At 44.4% G+C, this 21,211-nt stretch overlaps 1 protein-coding gene and 1 long non-coding RNA gene across 5 annotated transcripts in view; one reads left to right on the forward strand and one right to left on the reverse strand.

Annotated features, from left to right (window-relative positions):
- Positions 1-1,635: 1,635 nt before the first annotated feature.
- On the reverse strand, positions 1,636-15,646 carry LOC140598185 (uncharacterized). Its single transcript, XR_012000326.1, has 3 exons — positions 15,512-15,646; positions 4,854-5,189; positions 1,636-3,607 (listed from the first exon to the last, which is right to left on the reverse strand). It is a non-coding gene; the product is annotated as an uncharacterized lncRNA (long non-coding RNA).
- The window catches only part of ITGA6 (integrin subunit alpha 6), an 82,778-nt gene continuing 76,809 nt past the window's right edge, over positions 15,243-21,211 (forward strand). For 3 of the 4 annotated variants that reach the window (XR_012000323.1, XM_072751934.1, XM_072751932.1), the window contains exon 1: positions 15,244-15,660. Coding sequence is in view for 3 of the 4 variants with exons in the window: in XM_072751934.1 (XP_072608035.1) it covers positions 15,479-15,660 (182 nt within the window). In the remaining variant the exon portion in view is untranslated. Of the gene's footprint in view, positions 15,661-21,211 lie in introns of all 4 variants that reach the window. The other variant, XM_072751933.1, reaches the window with a different exon arrangement.

The following is a 21,211-nucleotide window of genomic DNA, read 5'->3' on the forward strand; positions in this document are numbered from 1 at the left end:
TATCTGACTCATGACTTCCCATGGCACTTCATGACAGCCATTGTGTATTTTTGTTGGCAGCTCAGACCCAGAGATGCTACTGAGTACTATTTGTCAACCATGCAAGACTTGCATGTGTTTTCTAAATTTCTTCTTGAATATCTCTCCAGGACTAGGCGGTCCTTGGCCTTCTGTAGCCTATGTATGGACTCCTCATCCTGTCTGACAGAAGCACTTGTTCATTCCTACTTTAATGAATACAAGACATAATTGTGATTGAAAACCTTCCATATCTTTGAATAACCAGTCACTCCTTAACTTTATTCTCTCTAGACCAAAGACCCGCAGTTCCTTGCAGCTTCACTTATAAGGCATACAGTAGTAATTTTAATTATTCTTGGAACCCTTGCCAGGAGATCTGTATCTTTATATTTTCTTTGTTTTAAAGGGTGGCAAAAATGACACTGTGTGCCAAGTAAAATTTGGTTAAAAGAGAGAAGAAAGTTTTTTTTAAAAACCTCTCCCTTTTTTAAAAAAGATTTTATTTATATATTCATGAGAGACACAGAGAGAGGCAGAGACATAGGCAGAGGGAGAAGCAGGCTCCCTGTGAGGAGCCTGATGTGGGACTTGATCCCAGGACCCCGGGATCAGCCCTGAGCCAAAGGCAGATGCTCAACCACTGAGCCACCCAGGTGTCCCTAAAGCCTACCTCTTAAAAAAAAAAAAACATTTTTTATATGATATATCCCTTTTCATATAGGTCAGTGTTGTATTGTTTTTTTTAAACCATGATTTCACTTAGGTAAATTATTCTTAATTTTAAGTCAGTTTTTTTTCTTTTTCTTTTTGTGTATCAGTAGTTCCCTAACCTATTTTGGAGTAGAGATTTTATCCAAAAGTGAATCGCTTTTCACTCATTTGACTTTCAGGTAGGATTTTTCTGTTTGCAAGGAACAACGCCTGAGTTCTCAGGCCACCGGGGCTCCTAAGAGTGCCTGTGCACCACAGTGGAAACTGAGAACCTCCAGAATCTGCAGCGGCACCAGGCACAGCACGCTCTGATTTCTCACGTTCATCTGTGTAGACACCCACCCTCTTCCTTTCTCTTCACTCTGTATTGCTTCATTCTCCTCTCTCAGTGGACCACCTTGTTCTGCTCCCCTCCTAGCTTTGGCTTGCCTGTGTGCACAAGGCCACAATGGCCTCTCCTTTCCTCTCCCTACATCGTAACTTTTCAACTTAAGTTACTGTTGCCACTTGGGTCGCTCTGTTTTCCAGAGCAAACTCCCAAGAGTGAGGATCTGCTAGGCCCACTCCAGCCTCTGGATAGACTGTGACCCAAAGGGCAGTCCAATACCTCCAGGTCAGGTGTTTGTCCCCATCCCATCACCTGTGCTGGGCATGTGAGGTGGTCAATCAGAGCACGTGCAGCATGGAGTGGCTGATTTGGCACTGTGATTAATAAACATCTCTGGGGCTTCTAAAGTGAATTGAATAGTTTTTATAGAATTATTTTCCCCATTTTCTGAGAGTTAGTTTGAATTTCTATTGTCTTCCAGGTTATTAACAATTTCACTAAAGTCATTAGCACATAAACATTGGGGAAATACATTCTCTTTTTGTCTACCAAATAAATACTGATATTGAATGAGATTTTTTTTTTTTACAAAGATTTATTCATTTGAGAGAGAGGGAGGGAGCGAGCAGAGGGAGAGAGAATCTCAAGCAGACTCCCTGCTGAGTGTGATGCAGGGCTCCATCTCACGACCTCATGATCACAACCTGAGCAGAAATCAAGAGTAGGGTGCTCAACTGACTAAGCCACCCAGGCACCCCCTGAATGAGATAGATTCTAAGAATAAACACAATCAGACTTTCTTCGGAACATCACAGGTGGACACTGTCGCAGTGATCACTACTGCCTTGTGATTTCAATCTGAAAGCCATGATCCCAACTGATACCAAAATAAAGTCAAAAGATAATGCTTTTTCTTGATTGATGACTTCAAAAAGTCACATATTCTAGGAATTAGTTGGGTGTGGAGTCATGTATGCAGGCTCTAGAGCTGGCCTGCCTAGGATCAAAAGCTGGCTTGGATACCTCTGATCTGTATAACTTGGGGGACTTATGTGACCCTGCTACTCCTCAGTTTCCTCATGCATAAAATGGGATCACTAAGAATATTTCTGATGCTCGTTATTGTGAAGATTAAATGAATGCATCAATGTAAAATGTTTGTTAGGAACTACCTATCACATGGTACAAATCCCATAAATTTTAGTTATTATTGTGATAATTCCATAACCTTTGTTGAATACCAATTGTATAGCTTAAGCTAGTTTAAGGTGGGATTCTGTGATTTTTAAACCACTGTGGTCTTATTCAAGAAAATGCAAGTGGATCTCTAAACTGGTTTGTTATGCCAAGCGCTTTATAGAATCACATTGGCGATCTCCTGTCATCTTCATATATATAATTTCACAAGTCTTCTGTTGTTATGAATGTTTAAAACTGCCTGTGATCAAATTGAGGGCAGTTGTACAGTTTTTATGGTCTTGCAGAATATTAGTTATCTAATTTTCTTTATTCCAATTAAAGTTTCCTTAATTTAATAGGACATATTTTTACAAAGCTAATTCTTTGAATCTTGTAGTGACATTTCATTGTTCTTGACATTTTTTCCTCTCTGCTACTTCTGGGTATGGTAACTTGAAACTCCCAATATGTTGGTGTGAGTCTGTAGTGAAAGAGACGCAAGAGGTACTCTTGAATTCAAGTTCATGAGCTGTGAAAGGCCTGATAAAGAAATGTGGTATTGCTGGTTGTCATCTGAACTAAGCTGCAAAAGTTCTGCTCCAAGGTTCTATCACACTAAATACACTTATCTTGCTAAGTATACATATCAGGTTCTATGCCTCCAAACAGGCAGCCTCTTCTAACCTAGTGGTAAACATTTGATTAGTGAGAAGTGTTTTCACATCTGCTTATTTCAAGCTTAAGTGCTTTTCTCCTTCTCACAGAAAAATTGAGATAAAGCAAATATCATCATCTCCATTCATTTCCATTTGCAGTTTCAGCTAGTATGTAAATATGAGGCTCGGAGGACCAGAAAATGCCCTAAATTAGCACAGTATTATAACTGCATCGCCCAATGCTAGGGAGTGATGGGAAATTGGTATTCCTCATGGAGCTGTGGTGAATATTCATTTTTCCATCTGGAAACTAAGCATATGCTATTTAAGAGATTGAAAAGTGGTGTGACTTCAGCCTTGTGACTACTAAACTTTACAATCTTGAGGGTGTAATTCACATGAAAAACACGAATGTGTTGCCGTAGAAGTAGAGGAATGAGAAATAGAACTGAACTAGCTGCGGAGGCTGATTCAGTCTTTTTTTCTGGAGGTAGAAGTAGAGGAATGAGAAATAGAACTGAACTAGCTGCGGAGGCTGATTCAGTCTTTTTTTCTGGAGGTAACCTGGGGTACAAGCATGTTAAGATGCAGCCTCGGGTGGGGACTCAGGACCACACTTTGATCACTTTTATGCGGGGCCGTGGGAACTTGGAGACATTCTCTGCTCATTTCTCCGCAGGATTCCAATTTCAACAAGAATTGCCGGGATTTCCTAAGAAATACGGAATATTGAGGAAATGGAAAGAAATTGAGTAACACGAAGACACACCTTATGCCTTAAATAAAATCCTGTAGTTAGAGTGTGGATTGAAAGCCTCCCGGGGACTGACAGCTCGTTTCTCTGTTAGAACTGCTCTCTGGAAATTAATGGGCTTGGCTTTGTATCTCCAACTGTTCTGCACAAATGAACCAAACTGGGAATCAGTTGGAGTCAGTGAAGCTTAACACAACTCCAGCTATTGTTTACATGGCTCCCATGAAACCCCTGTGCCAAACTGATTAGATTTACAGTTCATTCGATAAGCTTGTCTGCTCATGGCACATAAGGCAGTGAACCTTTTTACAAAATGAAACTGGAGCTGGAGAGGGGGGAAAAGGCCTTTAATGAAGAGGGAGGCTGAGAGACATTGGTGGGAGATCTTCTAAGCTTTTAGACCGCCTCCCTTATGCCGGGATTCTTATGCTCAGTGTTGGAATGACACTTTGGGATTCACCCTCCTGCTTACCAGACACTCTGCAGTGCCATTTCAGAATATGTTCTAATAATGGACATATATATATATAATCTATAATGGATAACACTACTGGGAACTAGGGATGATAAAAGACTCTTGTAGGTAAAAGTGGGTCAGGGAGCCCCATGTGGACCAGTGGAAGCTATTACCAACTGCACAATGCCAGACAGAGCTGCTTTTTGTTTTTCCCTATAGTCCATGCTAGACGCCGGGAGAAACTGTACAAAGCCTACCCTATTTGTACATGCTTTGGACCTATTATTGAGTGATTAAGAATTAGTCATGGAGCCATGAAATCATCACCCTCAAAACTCTATCTAGTTACCTTTCAGCAAGTATAAGTGATCTCATTTCTCTGAGAGCATCACCCAATAGTTTTGCCAACCATGGCCTACCACTGTGGACTTGCTCCCCCTGAGAAAGATTGGCAGAGGAGGGGTCAGCTGAATAGAGGTTGATGACCACCATCAGAGGAGTCCCACATGGGAACTTTATACTACATCTGTTTTGGCTAGCTATTGTTTGACATAAACTACCCTAAAACTTAGTGGCTTAAAACAATAGCCAGTTTATTAATATCTTACAGTTCTGTGGGTCTGGAATCCAGGCAGAGATTGGCTGGGTGCTGCTTTTGCTCCACATGGTCTCAGCAGGGATTACTTGGTAGTATTCAGCTGGTGACTGGGCAGGTTTATAGGGTCTGAGATAGCTTTAGTCCCATACCTGGCACTTTGCCACGGACAATGAAGGCTGGATCATGTCCTCTCCACGTGGTCTCATGGTTGCTCCGCTATAGAAGTCGAACTTCTTACCTGGCAGCTTAGAGTACAAGAAGGAGTGTTCCAAGAGTCCCAGGAATGGGCTATAAGGCTGTTTATGCATCAGCCTGGAAAGTCCCAGAAGATCACATTTGCTAATTTTTATTAGTCAAGAAAATCTCTAAGGCCAGTTCAGATTCAAGGGTGAGGGAGTTAGACCCCACCTCTCAAGGAGAGGAAAATAAAAAAATCCATGGCCATCTTGAGTCTTCCTCAAACATTTTCTTGTGACCTTCGAACCCTAAAAAAGAATCCAATATTGTAACTCACTTCTCAAATCTCTTACCCAATGATATGAAAAAAATATGGAGGAAAACTCAAGAAACCCTTATGTATACACAGAGCATGCACTGAGTGTTTAGTACTATTTAGTAAACACTGGTATGCACTGAGGGATTAATATTTAGGAACAATCGAGAGATCCATTAAATGGAATGTATGATTGAGAGTAATCGCACGGGTTCCAAATAGGTAACTCTTGGCTGACAGTTTTACTATTAACCTTGAATATATCCCAGGGAAAATGGATGTTTATATAAAACAATTTAGTCTGTAAGGATGAAACTCTGGGACTCACACATTGGATGCCTTTTCCCACTGTTTACCTCATGCTTTGTCATTTTTTTTTTCTTGCTATGACTATGCTGTCTCACCCACTAACTGTGTCTCCAGATTTCCATCTAAACTATAGTTGTGGTTCTGAACCACAGCATATCATCCTTGCAGGTGCAAACAGAAGCCTATTTTCTCCAGTCTTTTGATTTTCATTGCAATAAAAACATCACATGAGTAGTATTGCTTCAAGCTCATGAGCCTCAGCTGGGTCTGCTTTGTATCCTCAATGCATGCTGTCTCCCAGAAATCTTTTCCTGAGAAGGCCTAGCTGGCATGGAGATTCCTCCCAGTTAGGCATATACAGCTGGAAGGGGGAGAGGGCAGGGTGTGTGCAGACTGCCTCAGGTATACACTGTTGGTTGGATTGGGTGGTGGAGCCGGGGGGAGGTTAGGGAAGCTTATCACCCGAACCCTCCCCACTTCATGGTGACTTCCCACTTGTCACCATGTCTTCTGTTTATTTGGTGACTAAAGGATGAGGCACAGTGATGCTGGCAGCATTGTGAGGACTTGGGGACAGCAGATCAAAGAGTGAAGCAAATATATTTTCCAGTGTAGGAGATCCAGCCCTCCAAGGACCCTGCTGCTTTCTTAGTTCAAAGGACTTCTGGATTTTCAGCCTTCATGCTCCACTCTTCAAGCTCCGTCCAGCCTCCCCAGAATGCTTTGCTAAGAATTTCTACTCCAGATTCTGCAGTACACTTTCATTTTTTTTTCCTGCCTTTGAATTGTTGGTGGGATTAGAGCATCGGAGACCTTGAGTCCAGACCTTGTTAACTGGCTGACCTGACGCAGGGGTTTTACATTTCTATGAGAATTACTGATTTTTAGAGGAATCTGGGTAAGGAGGGGGGTATATGCCCTTTCAATAAAGTATATACTCTTGGGTATGCTCTATTTTAAGCATGTAATACAAGGGTGACATATTTTCTTTAAAAAACAAACAAACAAACAACAAAACCAAACACAAAACCCCTAAACTTCAAAGAAGCCTACTGGCATAAAAGTGAAAACCGTAGGTAGTATAATCAGTCATTTTTTTCGTAGTTGCCATGAATAATTAGTTCCTAGTTATTGGTACCACGGATACAAGACTGAGTAAAGCTCGGCCTCCTCTTTGAAGGAACTAAGTTTAGTAGCAGAGAGTTTTCTGTAAGCAGATGAATCGCAGTATCACTCAGTCAGTATGAAGTGGGAGAGAGGTGTATGCAGAGTGTTGATGGAGTCTGAGAAGGGAGTGCGTGGGCAGACGGTCACGGTGTCTACTCAATGCTCCTCTCCTCTTTGAATATTTATTGTAAGTGGTTAGTGGCTAGAATATATATATATTTCCTTTTAATTAACACTTGAAAAGATTTCAACTTTGGGATATATTTTAAAAATACACATAACACTAAAGCTATTCTTCCTGCAGTTGAATTATTTAAAAAAATACAGATTGAAGTTATTTATAACCACGATAGCCATTGCTAGATGACTGGAGTCAGCACATGAAGAAAGTCTCAGAGAAATAAATGTATTTTGGTTATTTACAGAGTGTAAATTAGGAAATTCTAATAGCCCTTCAAAATCAAAGGGCTGACTGTCTCTCATACTCTGTTACCTTCTTTTCAACCAATGTGGCATTTACCCAAACTTTTCTGTAACCCATAGCAACTGGGGATGGGTTGGTAACTCCGGGAAAGTGAATTTCTGGAGCATTGGGGTGGAGCCTTTATTTGCTGGTAGTGTCCACGGCTGAAAAAGTTCACCCTGGCAGGAATCCCCCTGGTTAGCTTTTGAGGCTTTCCACCCTTCTGTAGGCAGGAAGAACATGCAAATGTGTTTATGTCTGAACAGCCCAACTTAGCTGATACAGTGTTCCTGGTGGTGTTTTCCTGCCAGAGAACCTTCCATCAAGCTCACTCTCGGTGAACTGCTACAGTTCCTGGTTTGGGGGGCAGGAAATTGGCGTTGGTGGGCCAAAGCTGAAGAAGGCTAAGAAGGTGTGGTCTTGGTTACCAAATCAGAAGTTGCGATATCCTGAGTCTTAATTTGATCAGAGACCCTGACATTCTCTCTTATAAAAGGTCTCTGCTTTGATGTCTCCGGATACAGAATTTGGACAATGTCTTTTGCCTTTTGAAAATGTACTTACGATGATTTTTTTTTTTGATGTTTGATGATTTTTCAAAATGAAATGTGATATAAGTGTCACCAGGCCCATTTTTCTCCTTTTTCACCAGGAATGCCCAGAAATACGTTGTATAATGCAGAACTGTTCGACCCCTCACTTTTAATCCTGCGATCTGGAACAGCAAAGGCATTGTTTCAGGAACATTCTCAGCTATTAGGTGGTCCAAATTTCTGCATTCTTTTCCTGCTTTCTTTGTTTTTTTGTTCTATATGGTGGTACGTTCACAGGGCAGAATTTATTACCTTGCCTTCAAGTGTCTTGTTAAATAGTGGGTACTTCGTTATTTGCATGCAAATGGCTTGCTTTCCACATTCAAAAATCTTGAAAAAAATTTGAAGTTCAGGGTCCAATTTTTCTATTAAGTTGCATGTTCCCCTAACTACCCTGCCAACTTATTTTCAGTGAGCAAGATGTAGTAGATGAGCTAAAGCTTCAAACACAGTAACAATGATTTGTAAGTTGGCTGTCGTTTTGGATAACCCTTGCAATAACTCTCCCGCTGGTTGAACAGATTGTGAAAAGAGGAAGATAAGAATGTGTTTGGGAACGTCCTTCAACTTTCATCTTATTCTCCCACCAGGCCTCCTAGCTGGCAAGTCCTCTGAGCTGTTTTTCTCTTTCCAGCTTATGGTGACCAGTTTGCGGCCAGTTGTCCCTGTAAACACTGCAAGAGATGCAAGCCACCTAGAGCCAGTGTCAAGTAGGAACTTGCTTCCACCTCAATGTCAGGCACTGAGAAACTGCCATGACAAGGACTGTTTGCCGAGCTCTAAGGGGAAGAAATGGTTTATCCTGACCATTTACATGAAGTGAATGTGGGGTACAAATGACCTCACTTACATGTTCTCTCTCCCTGTATTTAAAGTACATTACCTGAACCAGCTCTTGTATTATTTTCTAGTGTATTTTCTCCTCCTTCGTTTTCATCGCTACCACGTTGTTTGCTACATACTTAATAGAAGACACTGTGCTGTATACTTCATGTATATAATTCATTTAATCTGTATAATAACCTGGTGAGATCAGAATTCTGACCATTTTATGGCTTGGAAAATTGAGTCCTAGAGAAGTAGATGAACTTATCCAGCCCCTCAGTTGGGAAGTGGGTGAGGCTAAGCTGCCTCCTTTGAGTACTTACCTTGACCTGAATGGATGCACTCCAGAGATCACTGGTCTAACTCAGAATCAGCTTGTTTTTTTTGTTTTTGTTTTTTTTTTCTTTTCTTTTCACTGACGCTTTTTACAGGAAGCTAGAAATTTTTTCCTTAAAGAAGTCAATTTAAAAAATATCTCCTCCAAGTGTGGCCTTTCAATATACAAAAAATTAAAATACAGAAATCCATTGCATTTCTATACACTACTAATGAAATAGCAGAAAGAGAAATTAAGAAAACAGTCCCATTTACGACTGCACCAAAGATAATAAAATACCTAGGAATAAACTTAACCAAAGAGGTGAAAGACCTATACTCTGAAAACCATATAAGACACTGATGAAAGAAATTGAAGATGACACAAACACATGGAAAGATATTCCATGCTCATGGACTGGAAGAACAAATATTGTTAAAAAGTCCATACTACCCAAAGCAATCTATAGAGGTAACAATCTCTATTAGAACACCAACAACATTTTTCACAGAACCAGAACAAATAATCTAAACTTTGTATGGAACGACAAAAGACCCTGAACAGCCAAAGCAATCTTGAAAAAGAACAAAACTGGAAGTATCAAATCCCAGATTTCAAGATCTACTCCAACCAGCAGTAATCAAAACAGTATGGTACCGGCACAAAAATAGACACAAAGATCAATGGAAAGACTATGAAGCTCAGAAATAAACCCACAAAAAAAAATGAAATAAACCCACAGTTATGTGGTCAATTAATTCTTTGATAAAGGAGGCAAGAATATGCAATGGTAAATGACAGTCTCCTCAACAAGTGGTGTTGGGAAAACTGCACAGCTACAAAAGAATGAAACTGGACCACTTTCATATATCATACACAGAAAAAAACTCAAAATGGATTCAAGATCTAAATGGAAGACCTGAAACCATAAAATTCCTAGAAGAGAGCATAGGCAGTAATCTATGACATTTTTCTAGATATGTCTCCTCAGGCAAGGGAAACAAAAGGAAAATTAAGTAAGGAAAATTAAATTAAGACTATATCAAAACAAAAGCTTTTACACAGTGAAGGAAGCCATCAACAAAACAAAAGACAACCTACCAAATGTAAGAATACATTTGCAAATGATATATCCAATAAAGGGTTAATATTCAAACTATAGAAAGAACTTCTACAACTCAACACCAAAAAAGCTGAGTAATCCAGTTAAAAATGGACCAAAGGCATGAATAGACATTTCATTTCTCCAAAGAAGACATACAGATGGCCAACAGACATATGAAAAGATGCTCAACATCACTCATCATCAGGGTAATGCAAGTCAAATCCACAATATCACCTCACACCTGTCAGAATGGCTAATATCAAAAACACAAGAAACAACAAGTGTTGGAGAGGATGTGGGGAAAAAGGAACACTCCTGCACTGTTGGTGGGAATCCAAATTGGTGCAGCCACTGTGGAAAACAGTATGGAGCTTCCTCAAAAAATTAAATCATTAAAAATTTTTAAATTAAAAATTATTTAAGAAATTTTATATTCTATTAAAAATAGAATTACCATATGTAATTCCACTACTGGGTATTTACCCAAGAAAATGAAATTGCTAATTCAAAAAGATATATACACTCCTATGTTTACAGGATTGTTTCCGATAGTTAAGACATGGAAGCAAGCCAAGTGTCCATCAATAGACGAACAGCTATGGACATCCCTGGGTGGCTCAGTGGTTTAGCGCCCACCTTCAGCCCAGCACATGATACCAGAGTCTCGGGATCAAGTCCCACGTCGGGCTCCCTGCATGGAGCCTGCTTCTCCCTCTGCCTATGTCTCTGCCTCTCTCTGTGTGTCTCTCATGAATAAATAAAACAAAATCTTTAAAAAAAAAATAGACGAATGGCTAAAGAAGATGTGGCATATACACACAATGGAATATTACTTAGCTACAAAAAAGAATGAAATTTTGCCATTTACAACAACACGGATGGATCTAGAGGGTATAATGCCAAGTGAAAGAAGTCAGAGAAAGACAAATACCACGTGATTTCATCTCATGTGGAATTTACTATATATATGTATGTATCTAATCATTATATGCCTTAAATTTATACAATGCTATATGTCAATTATCTTTCAATGAAACCAGAAAAATAAATAAAATATATCTGGGTTTTAAACTAAGGTTTAGCTGGCAATTTGAATTCTCCTGATTCCAGCCAACTTTATTGATCCTTAAGGTAAAGCAATTCTTTGGGGGTTGATGCTATCATTATCTCTACTTCCTAGCTAGGGAAACTGAGGCATAGAGAGATTACATAGTTTAAGGTCATCTGACCAGGCTAGAACAGAGATAGAATTTGAAGCAAGGGTCTTGGGTTCCATGGACCATGTGCTCCAGGAAACATGCAAAACTGTCAGGATAATGCAACCACAAAATGAGAATAAGGAGAAATTTTCAATAGCTAGTTTCTATGCTGCCTCAAAAGCGACAAATATGATATTCTCTGCTGTTGGTGATGATGAAGTCAGTACAACAGAGAACCTGATAGCAAAATGATTACAGTAGGTCCCAGGAAATGGAAAATATTTCAGGCATGACATGGGTCGCTCCGACTTCTCCACAGGTGACCAATAGTTTAAAATTATTTGAAAGCTCCCCTACCAAAGGCAGGATATAGAACAAATAATTTTTTTTGAAAAGTGTATTGGTAAAATATACTTCAAAAGCTCTCTCTCACCTGAGCAAATATCTATTCAAAGACTTCACTGACTTTTAATTTAAAATTTTGTTTGTAGGGGATCTCTGGGTGGCTCAGTGGTTTAGTGCCTGCCTTTGGCCCAGGACGCAATCCTGGAGTCCTGGGATCGAGTCCCACGTCGGGCTCCCGGCATGGAGGCCGCTTCTCCCACCTCCTGTGTCTCTGCCTCTCTCTCTCTCTCTCTCTCTCTCTCTATGTCTATCATAAATAAATAAAAATCTTTAAAATTTTGTTTGTAGAAGTATCTACTGTGATTTTATAATCATATTCTTAGGCATTCCTGTCTGTCTTCTAATCAGCCTTTTTGGGAACATGACACGATTTTGTCATAACTGGATTTGTAGAGCCCTTCTTGCAATGTGCACACACATACACACACATGCCATGCCCTATGTGGTCAGCATGCCTTTATCATGAAGTTAACTCTCTCCATTTGCCTCCAGACAAGTGTCTTCTTATCTCAGATTTATTTTTTGCATTAAAACTATGCACCTCCCTCCCCAGGTCTCTACTTCATAATTTTTAGGTTTCTTGCTTCTTTCATTTCTTCTCCCCAGAAATGGACAATATCTTCAGCAGATCCCAAAAGACCTCTACATCTCCGTCCGCAAGGCACTTCTCTCTTCTGTTAGCCTGACCTATTTACCACGGCAATGACAACTGATTCACAAAACGTGATTATTACAGTTAATCAGGAAAAGCTGACAGTCTTCAAAGAGATTCTTGTTAAGAGTCTGAGTTTTATTCCACTTCAAGCATGTTTGGCATCCTAGGCAGGAGATAGGTGAAAGGTAGGAGTGTGGTTGAAGGTTTTCCATCTGTGATGGGAACTCAAGATACTCCGGAACAAGTCTCTCATCCTTAGTTTTCTTTATCCTTTCCTTTTCCCAAAAAAGCATCGTTGAATTCAGCAGCACTCTGTAGTTAGTTGCTATTTTAAATTTAACATTATTTAAAATGTCAGTTTGAGCACAATCAATATTTGGGATCAAGGACGTAACTGGCTATTCAAATGTCATCTATTAAAGGGATCTGGGGAAGGGAGCAGCAAATGGTGCAGAGAATAACCCTTGGAGGAGAGGAGTGATATTCAGTATCATGAACAGCTGCTATGACATCCGCACACCCAACCTAGCAGCACAAAAGCTTAAACCTCTAGTTGCTGTATTGTGGGGAAGCTGGTGAGTCCTAGGAAAGTGGCCATGGTGGGGGAAGTTGAACCTGGGGAGCTCAGGACAGAGCTTTTATCAACCAGTTTAGAAGTATTTCAGTAACCATTACAGCCGAGTCAGTGGCTCCCACTGGGTACCAGCCTGCAGTGAGGGTCACTGTGCTCTAACTGTAATAGCTTGGACCTGTTTCTCTGCAATATTAGGTGTTCAACATGAAGAAAAAAGGCTATCTTGCATGAAAAATCATAATACAGATGTTTCTTGGTTTACTTGATTAGTTTCACAATCTTATCAAGATTATTTTGCATTTGTTAAAAGAGTGTGATCTCCAACATTGTCTACTGACTTTGAACTCACTGCACCCCACTTTTGACTATACTTGAGTGGAGTTATTGACTGGCAGAGGAGTGGGACATGCCCCTCCTATGCTGAGGGACTTGCTCTGGCAGCTGTTCCACCCGAGGACCCTTGATGAGGCTTAGGCAGCAGTTTTGTGCAGTGTAGGCTGCTCCCTTGGTACAAATATTCCTTTAGGTGAAGGGCATCCCTATCCCTACACCACATGCACACACAGAACTCCAGGTCTTCCCTGGGACTGTACTCTGTTTTTTAAAAGATTTTATTTATTTGACAGAGAGAGAGAGAGAGTGCAAGCACAAACATGGGGAGCGGCAGGCAGAGGGAGAGGGAGAAGCAGCCTTTCCCCTGGGACTTGATCCCGGGACCCTGAGACCATGACCTGAGCCAAAGGCAGATGCTCAACCAACTGAGCCACCCAGGTGCCCTCTGCTTCTGTTTCCAATGCAGGGATATCAGATTGCAAGGCAGGCTCCTCAGGCATTCCAGGAGCCTACAGGCAGGCACTTCTCAAGCTTTTTTAATGCCATGGGACCCTTTTGTCAGGGTGCCGAAGACCATGAATCTCTTTTCAGAACAAGGTTTTTTAAGGCATAAAATACGTGGGATTACAAAGGAAACCAATTATCTTGAAATACAGTTAAAATGTAAAAAAAAATTTTGTGCTGTAGCAGTATGTATACTTTTTATTTTTTTATTTTTATTTATTTAAAAAATTTTTTTATTTATTTATGATAGTCACAGAGAGAGAGAGAGAGAGAGGCAGAGACACAGGCAGAGGGAGAAGCAGGCTCCATGCAGGGAGCCCGACGTGGGACTCGATCCCAGGACTCCACGATCGCGCCCTGGGCCAAAGGCAGGCGCCAAACCGCTGTGCCACCCAGGGATCCCTATTTTTTATTTTTTTTTAAGATTTATTTATTCATGATCGACACACACAGAGGGGGAGAGAGAGGCAGAGACAGGCAGAGGGAGAAGTGGGTTCCATGCAGGGAGCCGGATGTGGGACTCGATCCCAGGACTCCAGGATCACACCCTGGGCCCAAGGCTGGTGCTAAACTGCTGAGCCACCCAGGGATCCCTATATATACTTTTTAATTAACCTATTGCATAACAAGATCTAGCAGAGGGTCTACCTAATAACCACTGTAATTGAAGGCATTGTAACATCTATGATGTCATGTCAAGAAAACCCTGTGGGTTCTACTGGAGAATAAGTCATAGGTCCTTACCCTACTGCCACTGTGTTGTGTTGCCTACATTCATAATGGAAGGAAATGCTAAATGTTAGAGGCTAGTGAAATGAAAAATGTAAATTTTTTTGTCCCTGAAATTTCACAGTAGCCCTGAATTCTCTCTCCCCTGCCCAGAAGTTGCCAATAAAGTTACCCCAGAGGTCAACACCTCACTGACCTCACTGGAGGCCACACCCCATGCTCTGGAGGCTGGAGGCTTTAGGCCACCCACACCGAGCTCTGAGCTGCCTCCTGGCCAGGATCTAGTCCTGCGAATTTGGGGGCAGGAAAGAAGGGCTCCCGAGCGCATAGGTATCAACTTTTTTTTTTTAATATTTTATTTATCCATGAGAGACACAGAGAGGCAGAGACACAGGCAGAGGGAGAAGCAGGCTCCATGCAGGGAGCGGACGCGGGACTCGATCTCAGGACCCCAGGATCACGCCCTGAGCCAAAGGCAGACGCTCACCCGCTGGGCCACCAGGTGCCCGGTACCCTCTTAATCACCCACATCCTTTACTGTCGAGGAGCTGCTCCTGAGCTTCGTTGCACCTAGAAACCAAGTTTTAAACTGCCGAGCCCCGTGTGACTTCCCCCCAGGGCTCTCCTTCCCGCCGGGCACGTCCTGGGTGCTCGGGGTCAGGGCTGAGCTTCAGTTTTCTAACGTGCGAGAAGAGAAGAGCCGCCGCTCGGGAGCGTTCCGCGGGCCGGGAAGGTGCGCGGCGGGCGGCGGCGGGAGGCGGCGGCGGGAGGGGGCGGAGGGCAGGGCCGGGGCGGGGCCGGCGGCCTCGTCACTTGATAAAACGCCGGCGAGTCTCCAGAGAACAACGGGCTCATTGAGCGGAGCGGCCGGGAGCTGCCCGCGAGGGGGAGCGGCCGGCGGCAGCGCGACTCGTCCCGGGGGTGGGGCCGGCGCGGTGGCCCGAGGAGCCGAAGGCGGCGGCGGCAGCCTCGAACCCGGCCCGAGCGCAGGGCGCCGCGGCTCCCGCTCCGCTCCCGCCCCCTCCGCCCCGCTCCCCTCCGCTCCGCTCCGCTCCCGCCCCCCTCCCCCCCGCTCCCCTCCGCTCCCCTCCGGGGCGCCGGCCCATGGCGGCCGCGGGGCGGCTGTGGCTGCTCTACCTGTCGGCGGGGCTCCTGCCCCGGCTCGGCGCCGCCTTCAACCTGGACACCCGCGAGGACCATGTGATCCGGAAAGCCGGGGAGCCCGGGAGCCTCTTCGGCTTCTCGCTCGCCATGCACCGGCAGCTGCAGCCCGAGGACCGGCGGCTGTAAGTTCCCGACCCCCCCGCCGGGCGCCGGCCCGCTCCAGCAGCGACCGGGCGCCGCGTTCCCGCCCGCCCGCGCCCCCGCCCCCGCCCCCGCCCGGGATCCGCCCCCGCCCCCGCCGGCCCCCGCCCGGGATCCCGGATCCGCGCCCCGGGGAGCCCGGCCAGCAGCCCGCCCGCCGCGGCGCCGCCCCCGAGTCGGCCCTGGAAACCCGAGCCCCGAGCCCCGCTGCCCGGCGGGACTGTCCTCGGCCCCGGGAGAGTTTACTTTTTTTTTTTTTCTTTCTTCTTCTTCTCTTTTAAACAAAGTGCTTCCCGGCGGTCCTTCCCCGCGGGCACGTTTGCCGGGACCCCGGCAGGTGGCACGCTCGGCCGAGCTTCACGCGTGTGCCCGGGGCGGGGGCGGGGCGGGGCGGGGGCGGCCGTGGCGCGGCCGAGCGCTGGCTGGGACCGCGGCGGAGAAGCCCCAGGCCCGGCGCCCGCGGCCCCGCTCGCCCCGCAGAAGTTGCACCGCCGCGTGGCATCCTGCGCTGCGTGGGTTTCCGCGCGCGGCGGGCGCTCCTGCCGGAGCTGCTCGTCATTCCTCCCCAACACCCCGTTTTCAGAAGATGGAATTGACCAAGCACCTGCTCGCACGACTAGATCAGCTGCAAAAACAAGACCCTAAGAGGGTCTCCCCCCCCTCCCCCCCAGGGCCCCGGAGCGCCCGGCGGTGCCCGAAGACCCTTCGGGCCTCTGCGTTTTGCAGGCCCGAGCCCAGGGGTTAAAGCAAAAAAATATCCGGTCTGGGCCCGGGCTTTGCAAACACAGTTTGGAAGACAACCCCCCTCCCCCCTCCCCCCTCCCCCCTCCCCCCTCCCCCCTCCCCCCTCCCCCCTCCCCCTCCCCTAGTGCAGCGGCGCTCCTCCCGGGAGAAAGTGGAGACTGGCATTGCTTTGCCTCTTTTTCTTTCTTTAGACAGTGTTTGGTTCCCACATGATCAAACTATTTGGGCTGGAGAGGGGTTTGGGAGCTTAGTCCGCCTTGATCGCTGTGGGCCTTCCTTCTTGATCTGTGCTACTGAAAAATAAACCCCGAGGAGTGCCCTCCTCCCCTGAGGCTTTTAGTTGAACCGAGGTCCTTCCAGGACCAACAGACCGGAGAAAGCAAAGTGCAGCCACCTAAAGAGAGGACTTTGTGTTTATGAGGGGCGAGTGGGATTTTAGAGCTGGGGGGAAAAAAAACAACCCTCTTGATTTCTGCAACTAAGAATTTTGAAATTGGTGAATCCTAACGTCAGGTTTTTCTGATAACACCTGCTAGTGAAGCAAGGAAACGGGTGGGGGGTGGGGAGGCTGCGGGCTGGTGGTCTGCAGGGCTGGCCAGCTGCTTATTCTCTGCCTTCTCTCGGTAGAAATAATTGTTAAGCTATAAATCTGAAATGAAAGGTGGTTTCTGTTACCTCAGCTAATGGATGATGTTTAGTGTCTGAACACTTAGGAGTGTGTAAATGTGCATCCACCCATCTGGAGAGTTTGAACTGGTTAGTGCAGCGATGATGTGGGCCGGGAGAGGGAATACGTTCTGCTTGATGGTCCCTTGCCCCTGACGCCTACTGGGTGCGATGGCTTCCTTGGAATAGTGGTTCAAGCCAGCATCGTGAAGGGGATGTATTGGGGCAAGAAAATATCTTTGGGATGGAGACTTGCAAAATGTGATTTTAGCCAGGAACCTGTCACTAAGCAGCATACTTGCTAAAACCTGTTACTGCCCTTAGAGCTGCTGCAAGTCCTCCTGTGGGTAAGAATAAGCCTGTCAGCAGAGTCTGCCTCCTTCTAGAAATGCTCTGCTTAGGAGGCTGACAGAGGGGAGTGGCTGATCACACCCGGGAGTGTATCTTTCCCTAGAGCTTAGAGTGTGGCAGGAACCACCTTGTAGGGGGCTGTGGTGTATGTCAAATCCTGTCCCTTTCCCTTCTTTTGGTAAAGTTCGAGCTTCAGGAGCAGCCTTGGTCCTCCCAGGAGAGCCAGTGTGCATACAGGCCGCGATCACATCAGTTGTCACCGTTGTCTGTAACTAATGTGGGTGTAAGTAACAGTCAGTGAGGTTGAGAGTCTCACAACTTCTGGTCCAGTGTCCTCAACTCTGCGCTCTACGGAAAAGTTCAGTGGGCCCTGCTGAGAGCAAGAGACCTGATCCTTCTGGTCCATGTAGCAGCTGTTAATTTATTTTAAGCCTTAGTTTCCTTATCTGTAAAATGGAGATATTACTGCTTAGTAAAGTTGTAAGGAGTTAAGAGACCACCGTATGCACAATGCTGACTTCCTGCCGAGCATGCGTATTTGCTGTCTAAATGGTGGCTATTAATGGTGATGAATTGGGAAGCACTAATTGAATTCCTACTGTGTGCCAGCTACTGGACAGGTGTTATCCATTCCGATTCTGACTGCCAAAGAGCAAAGCCAAAGTTTATTGTAGGTGGGGTAATTGATAATTTAAATTCTTAGTCACATTTATGAAACCCATGTTCAAAGCAATTTAACTTTAATTGGCCTTAATTGGACTGATAAAGTAAATTTGCTGAACAAGGGACTTTATTGAGGCAGGAGAAGTAAAGATGTGTGGGAATATCAGATGAGTGCACTAGTATAGGAACTGCCATAGGTTTTCACCGGTTACGTTTTCTACAATGCTGTTTAAGTATTTAAATACCATTTTGAACTCTAGTTAAGATTTTATGACAGAATAATGTATCTGAGAGCCTTAGAACGAGTTGGGTGTTCCTAAAACTTTGGGGACTGTAAAACTGAACTAGAGACTGTAAAACTTCACTCAGGTTTTTAGACTGTGCATTAAGGAAGTTGAGACTCCAAATGATGATGAGATCATTTTCTGAGTTACAGAGGTCAGGGTCTGTGCCCCTTGGGATCTTTCATTTCATTTAGGTCAAGGTTGAGTTACCAGCCCTGCCAGGTAGACCGTGTGGAATGATGTCTGTGGGTATGTCCATTCTATGTATCATCACTCAGATGTTCTGGAAGGAGCTGAATCTGTGTTTGACTATTAGGCAGAACAGAACCTAGAAGGAAGAAATCTATAAGATATTCTTAGCAATTCTGGTTTTTTTTTTTTTTTTTTTTTTTTTTACCCCAGTCCGTTATCTTATTGGGGAACTTTCTGATCATCGTCTTCTAGAGGCTCTCAAGGCCCATTGTCCCTTCTTCTTCTTTTTAAAGATTTATTTATTTGAGGGGGAGAGAGCGTGAGGGTGCACACGCAGGGGGAAGAGCAGAGGGAGAGGGACAAGCAGACTCCACGCTGAGCACAGAACCTGACAAGCTGGATCCCAAAACCCTGAGATCATGAGAGGAAATGGACTCAAGACTAAACTGACTGAGGCGCCGTCCCCAACCATTGTCCCTTCTATTCGGACTCTGATATTTGCTTTTGACTTTTCTCAGACTTGTGATGCTCCTGCCTTTAAAATCATTAACTAGTTATCTAGTCATAAAAGTCATCTCTGTGTACTGGCTGCTTTTATAGTTGAGGAAACAAGCTGAAAGTTAGGAAATGCCTGAAGTCTCACAAGTGCTTCAGCAGAGTCTTAATAGAATCTGGATTTGAACTTGGTATTTCTGACTTGTGCTCATGCCATCTCCTAAAGGAAAAGTTAGAAACGTCCTTCAGTCTTGGAGAAATTGGCCAGCATCTGCCTTTTGGAAATGTACTGTGTTATGTTGATTTATTAGACTGCTTCCCATGTAAATCAGGGCTGTTTAAAGATCTCTGCCTGGACACTCTTCCAGTTGACCCTTATTCCAGCTGGCCTTGGATCAGCTTCTGGGTCCTTCTTTCTTTGAGTCTTACTCCCTCCCCTTCTGAAAAAGTCCAGTGAGGGGTGAGTGGAGCCAGCCAGGGATCAGAGCCACATCCAAGATGTGTCCCTAGGCACTTGCTTCCTTGCATTCATTCAGAGTGCCATGTGGCCCAGGGCCAGCATCCAGGGACTGGTGCTCGGTCACCTTGAGTCCTGAGAGTGGAGAAAGCACCAGAATGGGCAGGGAGATTTAAAGGAGATCTCAGGACTCCATCATGAGAAAGAGAAATAGACCAGCTTAATTTTAACACAGGCTGACGTGAGACCATCCAAGTACTGACTTAGGGTTTGAAGAAACGGATCAGAGTACTCAAACTTCTGATTTGTCAGGAAAGTCAGGTTAAATGCTCATGTAAGATTTTCCATCTTTGTAAGGAAGCAATTCTCATGCTTTTCTTGGTTGTGTAGCACTTTTAACATAACAGTAATATTAAGATTTAGTTTAAGCTTTGGTAAGTAACCAAGTAGAACTCAAACTGTGGCACATGGTTATCCTAGGACCTTGGCTTATATTACCGAGGACAGGGTTGGCCAGTGAATTATTTGGCGCTGTCAAGAGGGAGAGTAGAGAGATAGTAGAAAATACTATTGTGTGCTTAGATGACCGGGTGTGTTTTGTGTGGAACACTGATTATGTTCGTTCTTAAGATTGGTTCTCAGTCAGCCCATCAGTTTCTCCAGAGCCAGTTTAAATTTCCCCATGAAAGCCTTTTGAGCCCAGCCTACACTATAGCAATTTCTTATTCCTTTGGATGTCTGTAGCACTTAGTATCACATGTTTGACAGTTCTGATGATTTCATGTTTAACTGTCATCTACCATTTTGAGAGGATGAGCCAATATCTCCCAACTGGGTTATATGTGTTACATGAGGGCAGGGGTTTTAGGTTCATTTCTTTGCCTGATAGCACCTAGTTTATGCCTTGCAAATACAACGGAGTCCTATCATACACTCAATTTAACTTGTAAAATCAACTCTTTCAGCTCAGGGTACAGGGAGAAAGAAATTCTTTGCCTTAAGCCTTTGCCATTCCCTGCTCATAGTAGCCCCTGGGCTCTGCTGCCCTGAGGGGAAGGGAAACTAAAGGCATAATCCAAATAGACACCCAAGATGTTAGTTCTTGGTTTTTGAGTTCTTGAGCACTCAACCTCCCCAGCTAAGGGATTTTTTCATGGGTGATTTTAAATTACGCTTGAGTTTTTGCTTAAAGGGGAACTTGAGAGCTTAACCTTAGAGATGCAGGTTGCCCTGCCCTGCAGTGGGTGCTCAGGATTTGTTGGTAGTTAGAATGAGACTAGATGGAAAGGATAGCTGTAGAACAAGATCCTAAAAGCACTCGACAAGGGCGTGTAGGGGTTAAATGGGAGTAAGCATGTGAGTGTACTTGGGAATTGATTGCTAAAGCTTTAGTTCAAAGCTAGTAAGGGAATCCTGAATATGTGTAACTCTAGGGGAGTCGTGGGAAGCTGCTGGCCTCCTCCAGTGAGAGCTGTGGAATAGTGATCTGGTTGGGCCTTGTGTCAGAACCAGAGTTCTTGGGAAAGGGGTCAAGACCCAGCCCTGCTGTAATGGGCACCAGGGGCAGGGCCAGCCCCCCTGTTTCTTACCCTTCTGTGTTTGGATGCAACTTGAAAATCAAATAACTTTATATCTACAAGGAACCTTGGGGATTCTTCAACTTGCTTGGTTATCAGGGTA

This window comes from Vulpes vulpes, chromosome 3, assembly GCF_048418805.1.
Source record: "Vulpes vulpes isolate BD-2025 chromosome 3, VulVul3, whole genome shotgun sequence".
Classification (NCBI taxonomy): Eukaryota; Metazoa; Chordata; class Mammalia; order Carnivora; family Canidae; genus Vulpes; species Vulpes vulpes.